Below are 10,957 nucleotides of genomic sequence, written 5' to 3'. Positions count from 1 at the left end.
TCAGCATGTTGGGAGAAAGACAGGAGGCTGTCTATCTCCGTGCCCAGGTATTTGAAAGCCCCGACCTGCTCCACCACCTGCCCTTTCAGCCTCAGGGGTTCCGAAAGGGAATGAGGGGGACCGGTTTGCCTCCCCCCACAGCACAGCTCCTTGGTCTTGGAGATGTTGAGCTCAAAGGAGCTCTCCTCGATCCATGAAGTCAGGGTGTCCACACACTGCCGGTATGTGGACAGAGAGTCCTCGTCTCTCAGGTGGGCCACCAGGGCCATGCCATCTGCGTATCTGAAATGAAATGAAATTATGCCATTGCCGGTGCAGGTTATTTCGTTTGTGTAGATGGAGAAGAGGATGGGATACACGGGGGGTGTGAGTGTACTGTGTTAAAAGCAGAAGAGAGGTCCATAAATGGGTCAGACAGGCATCCTGCACTCCACGCTGTGCTTTATAGGCAAACTGGACTGGGTCCAGACTGTCTCCCACCATGTGACGGTATATTTCAACTTGATTGTATATTTAAACTTGATTTCAAGTAAGTAATAACGCCTAGTGACTAAGGTGTAGAGAACCATAATAAATCAAATGTCATACAATGTTTCTATTCAGTAACTGAATATGGGAGTGATCTCTCTGCTTAAAAAGAAATACAATACACACAGACAAGTACCATGCAGGGATTTGATCCATTTATATTGCCCAGGGGCGTCACCAAGGTTTGAATACATTTGGGGCTGAACCGGAGAGGGACATTACATATATTTTACCTTACAGATCAAATTGGGTAGCATTTGGGGCACTCTACTATATTACAAGCCAAGTTCCAAGATTCTTTGCATTGAAGAATCCTGTAATGTACACATCACTATACAGTTCTTAAACTGATGTGATCATATAACATACCTCTGTAATATAATGGAATGGAATGTTTTACATAATTATCATAACTTTATGGAAGATTTCCAACAAACTTACCACTAACAGTTGCAAACATAAAATAAACAGAAAAAAGCTTTAGCGGAGCCATGAGTGGTGCAGTGTCCTGCCCTGGATTTGGGGTTTGGTTGGTGTGGCTGCTCTTTGCTGTCTCTCTGACCCTGACTCCCTCATTCTCTTGTTGTCCTTGCTAAGATTCTGATAGAATGGACAAGATTACCTTTAAAAAATACAATTCACTTGTTTCATATTTTACTAGCATTTCCCTGTTTGAAGGTGATCCTCCCTGAGTATCACTATTTTCTGCCACTTCCCTCAAAACTGTCTCAACTTCCTCATGACATGACAAAAAAAAGTCAGCTCTCAAAATATTATCCATTAATATTTATTATACATGCGCTGGATACATTGATTCTGATTGGCTAGAGGTTGTTTAATTTCAAATAACCACATGGCTCTGACATAGTAGTACTTATCACTGGTCTAAATTAATGCACCTTGCATGTTGAGACATGCTTAGGCTTATGAACTGAATGTTGTTGTGTACAAAGGTCTGTGTCTGTCATCTGATTGTGCGCTTGTTTAACGTGGCACAGCTTCCCAGTTGAGTGGACTTTTCCATTTTTAAGCAATGTGGCCCAAATTCACTCCTGGAATGGCATACCTGTGCGTTCTGGCCCAATGACCCCCTGGATATAGCCTAGGATTTTTTCCTCTGTCAAAAGATTCAGGGCTAATCAAAAAACATTCCTGGCTAAAGCCCCGGAAGCCCGATGCTGATGATGCCACTGATATTGCCCTTGAAATACAGTAATATCATTCCAAATTGTATGTATAAAGAGCTGTCATTATATTCAGGTTATAAGGACAGGTAACAGCAAATCCATGAGACATAAACATAATCAAATAACTGATATCTGTTATAATAAATATATTTTAAAACGAAAATGTCATATTTCTGTACATGTAGGCTACTGTAAGCTAAATTGAGCAATATGACATATTATAAATTAAATATATTTTGGAACAAAAAAACTCATTATAGTCTATACATATAAAATACAAAGATTACACATTCTATTAGCAGACATCATCTAGTATTGAACTGTAGTTGAACTGTAGTTGAAGTGCAGATCTCTGTCTTCATCTGTCCATCCAGCAGTGTGTTGTGCGATGTTGTGCATTACTCAATGCCTTTGTCCTTCAGTAGCTTCCTCACAGTCTTCAGGTAATCTGGGTCTGGGTAGCTCTCACTGAATGAACACAAATTACACAGGAACAATTAGTTTGCAGATGATGCGGTAAGATCCAAATTGCTATTGTTAACTACATCAGGCAAACAATACCAGTATATAACACACACATGCGCACACACACATACGCACTGCCAGGGATGGGGCTTCCATTCCCACAGGTGCCACCCATACTAAAAATATGTACACTCATGGTGCTATCAGATGCTTTGAATACAAGCTAAAAGACTGTGGTTGTACTGGGCATCTTCCAGTGGCTGACAGGAGAAGGCTGTGGTTATACTGGGCAGCTCTCAGTGTGAGTGTGTCTAACTGTATGAATGTGAAGCAGGGTCAGCAAACCTTGAATGATGAATAAATTAATCATTGAGACCCACTCACGTCTTGGTCCCACCGTCTGGCTGTGTTTTGTGGGGGATGCCTGCCGTGACCACGTCCTCTCCATGCTGGTTGGTGGCTATGGTGAACAGGAGCTGCTGGTTGAAGGCCCTGTCCAGCAGCCTAAGAACCTTCCTGCCCTCACGGTTGTCAGGCAGATAAGCCCACAGCCGTAGCCCAGCAAATGGCTGACCAGGGTGGGGATGTTTCTCCTGCAAGAGTGGTGTTTAAAGCTGCAGTTTACTCGCTCGTTTTATCGATTCTGCCATTACGAGAATTTTTTTCAGGGATGGGAGGGGGAGAGCGGCGCTTTCAAACAGCCAGGGAGGAGACGAGGTAGCTAAAAGCTATTGAATGGGTCAGGAGGAGCTTCGATTCGGACCAACGTTGACATCAAGCTTTAGAAAAGAGGTGAAAACAGCAACACAGCTGGCCCGTGTGTGTGGATATTTGTTTACATCATAACATCTCACGAAATTCTCCACATAGCACACGCTTAAAGGTATAATTCAGCCAAAAAAGAAAGTTTTGTCAGTATCTACTTATTCTCATGTCTGATGGCATACATACAAACTTCACCAGTGTTTTGACTGACGTGAGGGTTAGTAAATAATGACAAAATTTTCACTTTTGGCTGAACTATTCTTTTAAATTCCCAGATCTCCAACATCACATAATTAGGAGCACAAATGAGTGCAGAGGTTGAAGCCACAGCATCCTGACAAAAGATGGAACAAATATTAAATAAATTATCATGTATGATAGAAAATCCTAGAAATGAAACAATCAAATCAAAGATGTGATAATTGTTGTCAACTTAATTAATAGTCTTTCTTTAACAGCAAACCACCACCAGCAGTAGTAGGAGTAGTTTTATACTGGCAGCAGTAGCAGTAGTGGTAGCAGTAGTAGCAATAGACGTAGTAGTAGTGGTAGTAGCAGTGGCAATTGTATTATCTTAATACAATCTTGTATCATCTGTCTTGTTCCTTAATAAAATAAATCTACAGCTAAATGCAAAAAACATAAATGTTAACATAAAATCTAAAATGGTGGTTTCTACCCTTGCAAAGATCCCCATTAAAGCCCTTATAACACAGGAAATACTTGTGGAATGTGATCTCAGCTGTTGTCAACACTTTCTGAATGATGTTTTGCATTTTGCCGAGTCCCATCCCCCTCTGGCCCTGCTAACCAGACTAACCAGATTTTCAGCTTCCTCATGGGAAAGAATGCTGCCAGGCTCCCCATAGGAAACTCTGCTCTACTCCTGGCTCTCACTGTTTCAGCAGTATTAAATATACTCCAGTTTCTATTTGCCTTTTTTTGTAGTTATTTACATATATCACGGCATTAATACAAAGAGATAGAATTAAATCGTTTTCAAAGATGTGTGTTCCATCTGTTTTGTCTTGCTTCAAATCAGTCACTTTTACATTACCTTTTTGGTTACAGGCTGCTCTCAAGATCACACATCTTTGAAATGTTGTGTTGTGTGGTGATGGTGGCAGTAGTCCACTTATTCAAGGCTCAAGAGGTGGCATATGGCAGGTCTTACAAGTACAAACTGAATCTGTGCCAACTATACTGGCTGGACATGGAAATACAGGGGTCCAATGAAGACTGGGTGTGCTTATGAATGGAGGTTTGTGTATGTACATGCATGTTTATGTAAGCACTTTCTTTTCCTTTTTTATTAATGGATCCTTTGCACTGATGATGGGGTAACTCAAAAACATTTTATACTTGACCACGTTATTTTATAGGTCAGATGGAGAATAACAATGGCATTTTAACATCTCAGTTTGTCAAGCAGGGTGGGGAGGAGAGAGGCAGAGGCAGAGAGAGCTGGGGCGGCCCAGCTGGCCAACGAGGCACACGTGTACCCAATTAACTCATACATGTCTTCCAGTGGGTAAGCACGAGAAACAGAGCCTGATGACTGAACCAACGAAGCACTCTGACGCCTAGCCTGAAATGGCCCTATTTAACAGACCAGACCCCCACCCACCCAAAGTGGCCCCAGCACCTTAGGTGCTGTCTTTATGTTGTGTTGTGTTGGTTTAAGTGTGCTGAACAAATCACAGGCAAAACCAGATCTCCAGCAGTTGGTCCATTGGTTGTTTTCCTCACTTGGTTAAAATCGTTTTTTTCTTCAATTTGTGATTGTGATGTCCACTTGCATCTAATATATCTGTTCTTAGCATAACAAGAAAAATGATCTTTCAAGAAACTGAGGAGTACTTGATTGATAGCACATGGGAACAACAAAACAAATTATAGTAAGCTAACCCTTATAGCATTGTACTTTAACATGAGTCCTTGATTGACAAAATGCTAATACTTTTGGAGACTGGATCCTCTATATTTTAGAGATATTGAATGATGAACTTTACGTAATAATATTTTAAACTTACTGTCTGTATGCCATCAGGGAAGACGTAGTTGATCTGCAGGGTGTTGTCGTCAGGGAAGCCTGGCAGGTCTCTGTGGAGGATCACCCAGGTCATCTGGCCCTCCGGCTGGGAGCCATTGAATGGTCTGTATGTCCCATTCACTTCTTCATTAGCTGCAGAGACAGCAGACCAGGCTCAGAAATGAGTACAAGACAGAAAGAGAGACGAGACAGTGGAGGAGGCAAATATGTGCAGCAGTATTAATTGTGTGATGGAGGACCTTGATGTACCAGTGGTGGAGGTCCCTGTCCATTCAGGTACTGGTTACAGTGGAACTTGTCCCTGCTCTGGCCTGAGCCCATATTGGTAAACAGCTGGCAAGACAAACACACAGAGAGGTCTGCAGAGCCTTGGCTGATTGAGCTATATCCACACAAAAAAATGTTTTCTTGTAAACACAGAATTTAAAGAGGATTGCAATGCTTTGAAGGAAGACAAAAACATGGGAACAACATAGGGTTTCATTCCAAAATTAGGTTTCAAAACAGTTCTCACTTTGCTGACATGAAAATAAAAGTAATTTTGGAAACACACTGAAGTTATAATTTGTTTCAAGATTTGTTTCTACAAAATATTAACATTTTTGAAGATGGAATTGGCTATATTTTTTAGCTGTTGAGTTCAAATCTCAAAATATTTTTCTTCAAGAATGACACCCTTAATTATAGTTTTACAGTTGATGAAATCAACTTATCAATTAGAGCTGTGACTATTAAGCTACATACGCTTAGCTGACACCACTCAAGCAAAGCATTTGTTAACATAATTCTGATCATTACATGTACATAGAAGTTGATAAAAAAAAATGCCTACAGTGTTCTGTTGTCATCAGTACCTTGAAATCCAGTCAGTTTTCTTCTTTACGCCTTCATGAATTATCCTCCTTTTCTTCCTCTTTCTCCTCTGGTATCTATCCTGACTGGAGTTCAGGCGTTTGTTCAAGTCATGGTGACACAACAGAGAAAGAGGTGGGTGTGTTGAGCTGCTGGGTTGTGATTCACTGCTAAGTGATCTGTCTGACTGGCAGGGCCTGTGGCACTGGTGTGTGTGTGTGTCACGTGTGTGTGTGCGTGTGTGTGTGCAAAATTGTGGTTGAGCAAGTAAAGACAATGAGTGAGAGAGAGAAACTGAGACAGACAGAGAAAGAGCATCAGCACACACACACTCACACTTTCTTATTGGACTTTCTTACTGTTGTCTTTGAGTAGCTTACTGACTGACAGAGATGGGTAGAAACATACATCAAAGTGCTGGTGTTTCATGGCTGCTGCACAATATCATTATAAGATTAGCATGTGCTGTACTGCATTTTAACTGTTGTCTTGATACATTGGCTAAAACAGATCTCAGGTGAAATAAGGCTTTGGGATGGTTACAATTTTAGAAATGTTTGGGTGTTTATATTTTTGCTCTTGTTCTAGCATGTAAATAAAGACGCCCAGACACACAGTAACAGGAACACAGTGATGACTTGACTTTAGTTGGTAAGCAGCAGGGGTCACCCTAAAATAATTTAATTAATCTAGGTTTCAGTGGAGAGTTGTAGTGTGCCATAGTCTTTTTTAGAGTCTTTTTTACCCTGACAAGAATAAAAGAATAAAAACACTGAATACACTGAATTGAATTTTGTGGGCATACAAATGGTCAAATTATTTATTAGTATTTCAAAAACAAGTCATCATACATTTGTGAAAAGTGACATTGATTCTTATCAAATGATTGCTGACATGAAAGTAAAACTTATTCTGGAAAAAAATGTTTCAATTAATTTCTAAGCTCAATCTATCTTGAGCCATCTGTGTGTGGAAATATCACTCTTCATGTCTTCATGTCTCTTGTTTGCCCACTGCTCTGGAAGTGCTGAGAGGAAAAAAAAACTGTAGAGTTATATATTGATAATGCCAGGTTAGCTTGGCTGGAAAGGCTTTTCTTTGGGGTTTGCTCAACTGTACAAGTAGATCATTCAGACTTCATACAAGACATTGTCCAGTGGAATTATCCTGTGGTTGGAGGAAGGTGGTGTGACTGTTTTTTAAAGATTTATTCTTGGCATTTTATGCTTTATTGGACAAATATAGTGAGAGAGAGACAGGAATGTATGGGAGAGAGAGCGAGGGGAGGACATGCAGCAAAGGACCACCGGCCGGATTCGAACCTTGGTCGCTGTGGGAAGGACTGAGCCTTAAAGTACGCGCTCTACTCGGTGATCTTGGTGTGTGGTGAAGAGGAGGCAATCAGTCATACAGCTCAGCACTATTTAGCTCTATTAAGTCTCGCTAGTTCATTTTTCTCTGATGTATAGGATGGATGTTTGAGGATTTCAACTGGGCTATCTCTTCACACACACACACACACACACACACACACAGGTTAAATTGTAATTTGGAAGGTTGGGGAACTCTTGACCGTGACCAGGGGAAGAGTGTGGGTGGTTAATCAGGTATTGCTCACCTCAAAAAACATCGTACAGTAGTAGGGGGCATAAAAAGAACAGTTCTGTCGTTGGTGCTCTGTAGCTGCCCAGTGAATTAAAAAGATAAAGGACATTATGAGTGCTGGCTTTTCCTTCCTCATCTATTAACTTTTGGCCGTGCACCTAAGGAAGATTTTTTTGATCGAGTTGTGCTCGCACCTGGCGGGTTTGGACATAAAAAGAACACACATCAGATCATACATTAGACCTACTCGTGTGTGTGTGTACTCATCGGGCTATTAAGGCTCACAATATATCGGTGCGTAATGGCTGTGAATAATGATACAATGGCTGCTTTGGTGCTGTTAGAGGACCCTTGAATCTATACAGTTTTATGCATCTGGCCCCACGTGGCATGCTATTCACCATGTGTTTGTGGACAGCGACAATTCTGACTTTAACATGCCAATACGGGAATGGCACTAAATAAGAAATAGACAGGTTAAGCCTACCACAATAATTTCTCATTTATTTAGTGAAACAGGTGTAAATGTTGAACACAACGCTGGATGTAGGTACGGCAAATGTAGCCCTTACTGTGCGTTCACACCAAAAGCGTCATGAGCTTCAAAAGCGGCCGGCAGTCATTCACAGTTGAGGTGAACAATTGGTTGCGCTGAAGCAGCAACCAATTGCAGATAGGGATTTGATTTTCTGCCCGCTGTAAACGTCTCCCTATGTACTGCAAATCATACTGATTATGGGTTATATATATTTATTTTGTTGAGCTAGTAATATTCCTACAGAGAAAGGGAGAGAGGTGTTGATTTTTTTTCCGTTGTGTATTAGTTGATGACTGTAAGAAGAGATGGAAGAGTACTGGCGGGAGAGAAAGAAAGAGGAGAAGAGTAGGAGTGGTGCAGGGGCGTCTCAAACCCGGCCATGGCGATACAGCCAAATAATGAGCTTCCTCAACTCATTCATGGAGGAAAGAGCCATGAATGCAGCATGAAACCAGCAATAAGGAGAGGGCCCAGGAGAGGCCCAGGGCCCAGAAGAGGGCATCTGAGGGCAGGTCAGTTTTTGAGAAGAAGGTGCTGTGGATGCAGTCATGGCCAAGGCAGGACCCTGTGACCCTGATGAACTTTTTCTTAAAAGTTTGCTGCCTGACATAAAGGCTTTGTCTGCACGGACGAAAGCAGAGGTGAAGTTCAAAATTCACCAGATGATTTTCGAGGCAACAGGTGAGGGCCAGGTGACAGGGCCATGTGAGTTTTTTTTGCCATTCTTTTTCCAGCGTCTATTTTTCCTCTGTTTGTAAATTTGTTAAATGAATATTACTGTTCACTGAATTTGTGAATTTGTTTCAATTAATGTAATAAGATATGATAGAACTTTTTTCAGTCATTACAGCACCTAAGTAGCATAATAGATAGGGTGATGGTAAGATACAAAGGCGTGGCAATAGACAATGAACTCTATACGACAAATATGGAAATAAAAAAATGTAAACAATACACACTATACTACCTAAAGGAGCAGAAAGGTTGGGTGACAATGTGACTGCATTTAAAGTTTAGTTACTACAATCAACTAAACACAATACTTCTAATTATAAATAATGACACTTGACATTAGACACTACATTACAACATTATAACTACATTATTTGTGACCCAGAGAGTATGAGGAGAACAAACAACACAACAAATGGAAAATGCCATTTAATTTAATGTGGGTGGCTCTGAAAAGAGCCTTTTTGTGCCCGGCCTCATGCCATGGGTTGCCAAGGTACTGCACCCTCAGCTGAGAAGTAAGAAGCATAGGTCTCCCTCATTGCGGATTGCCTCCCGTGCTGACATCTCCCCCTCACAGCCACTAGTTCCCTCCTGGTCGTCGTGCTTCTCCTGAGGAGAAAGAATACCAAAGGAATTCTCAGCTATCAGCCTTGCACGGGACAGCCTGTAGTTGAACACCCTGTTCCTAAGAGAGAGGTTGACTCCTGAGAATGAGGTCTCTGCGGAGGGGAAAGGCCTTGTTTCCCACAAAAACATGGGGTTAGGGTCCCAGGTATGCTGCTCCTGGAAGCAGGGTATCTTCAGGGATGCTGAGAGTGCCATCTCTGAGGGCCTGACCAAAGGTGGAATTTGCCAGGGTCCCTCCATCACTGGTCCTGCCATAAGCACCGACATCCACCACTCAGAAGCAATATTTTGCATCTACAACTGCCAGAAGGACTACAGAGAAAGTCCCCTTGTATTTGTAGAAGAGTGACCCAGAATTATTGGGAGCCTGGATCACCACATGCTTTCCATTAATGGATCCCAAACAGTTTGGGAAGTTCCAGCGCTGGGAGAAGTCAGCTGCAATGGCCCCCCAGTCCTCAGTGGTTGGGACAGGCATGAACTCCTCTACCAGGCAATCCCATATTGTCCTGGCTACCTCTGTCACGATACCAAACACTGTGGAATGCCCCACATGGCAGCTGTATGCTATGGTGCAAAAGGAATCCCCAGCTGCAAGGTATCTGTTGAATGAAAAAAGTTTGGGGCTGAAGGAGGATTAACTTTATTACTGTTCATAATTTGCGTGTGTGTGTGTGTGTGTGAGAGAGGGACAGAGAGAGGGGGAGGGGGGGGGGGGGGGACGGGACACGCACATATCTGCGCGCATGTCTAGTCAACACTCACCGCAGACAGATAGCAAGTCGTTCAGCGGGACAAATGGCTCGCCTGTAGTTGGTGTCCATCCTCTGAATCCTTGGTGCAACCTTGGTCAGCGGATCATCAAACTGACTTTTGTCTAGTCTGAAATAACGCTGAAACCAAGCGTCGTCCAAACACAGCTCCTGCACCAACCGGGGAAATTCGCTGTGGAGTCGCCGGTTTCGCAAAATTGTGTGGACCCATTTGGACCTATGGCGCCGGCATTTCAGCTGCAAATAAACAGCTCCGAGACACAGCAGGCTCACCAAAGTGTGGTCCATGATGAATGAGGACATGTGCATGCTGTATATACACACCCTTTTCCCGCACTTTCCCCCCCCCTTTTTTTTTCCCAACCTATAGGCCTAGAAATCCAATAGTATGTTGCCTGTTTTCCCTAAAATTTCACAGCTGTTCAAACATATAGTTTGAACAGCGTTTTTTCAATGAGTGTTTTTTGGAAATATAGACTAGGTACATTTTGCAGGAAAACATGGAAGTTTGTTTATTTGATCATGCTTGTCTACAAAGTTACTACAAACTTGATATATTGGTCACAACCAAACTTGATGTCTGCAGTGCTGCTTGAACGCCCTGCCCCCTGGCGACGACTGCTGAGGGGTGGCAGCGAGCAGCCAGCGACCAGAGCGCCTGGGGGCGCTCATGATGCTTTTGGTGTGAGTGCACAGTTACATCTGGCTTTTTTTACGCCCATCTGGTACATTAAGACTTGGCTACGAGCGGACCTCTACAGAGAGGCAATGGCTAAGGACCCAGACCCACTTTAGCAGTTTTTCAACTGAACACTGAAAAAGCCCTCTG

At 42.5% G+C, this 10,957-nt stretch overlaps 1 protein-coding gene across 3 annotated transcripts; it reads right to left on the bottom strand.

Moving 5' to 3' along the window:
• Positions 1-661: 661 nt before the first annotated feature.
• Positions 662-5,994, bottom strand: dtx3la (deltex E3 ubiquitin ligase 3L a). Of its 3 annotated transcripts, none has more exons than XM_071527533.1 (5): positions 5,853-5,994; positions 5,238-5,331; positions 4,979-5,130; positions 2,565-2,773; positions 662-2,183 (listed from the first exon to the last, which is right to left on the bottom strand). In XM_071527533.1, the coding sequence occupies exons 2-5, from the start codon at positions 5,317-5,319 to the stop codon at positions 2,114-2,116; spliced, it is 513 nt and encodes a 170-aa protein (XP_071383634.1). In that variant the 5' UTR covers positions 5,320-5,331; positions 5,853-5,994; the 3' UTR covers positions 662-2,113. The 3 variants fall into 3 exon arrangements, with proteins under 3 accessions (XP_071383634.1, XP_071383642.1, XP_071383650.1); XM_071527541.1 differs by having other exon boundaries at positions 5,238-5,380; positions 5,853-5,988; XM_071527549.1 differs by having other exon boundaries at positions 5,831-5,979.
• Positions 5,995-10,957: the final 4,963 nt, after the last annotated feature.

This window comes from Centroberyx affinis, unplaced genomic scaffold (assembly GCF_046629955.1).
Source record: "Centroberyx affinis isolate AG114_WGS23_722 - 3 ecotype Tasmania unplaced genomic scaffold, CSIRO-AGI_Caff_v1 ptg000113l_1, whole genome shotgun sequence".
In the NCBI taxonomy this organism is placed as follows: Eukaryota; Metazoa; Chordata; class Actinopteri; order Beryciformes; family Berycidae; genus Centroberyx; species Centroberyx affinis.
Note: the sequence above shows the minus strand (reverse complement) of the source record. Positions and strands in the feature narration are given on the sequence as shown.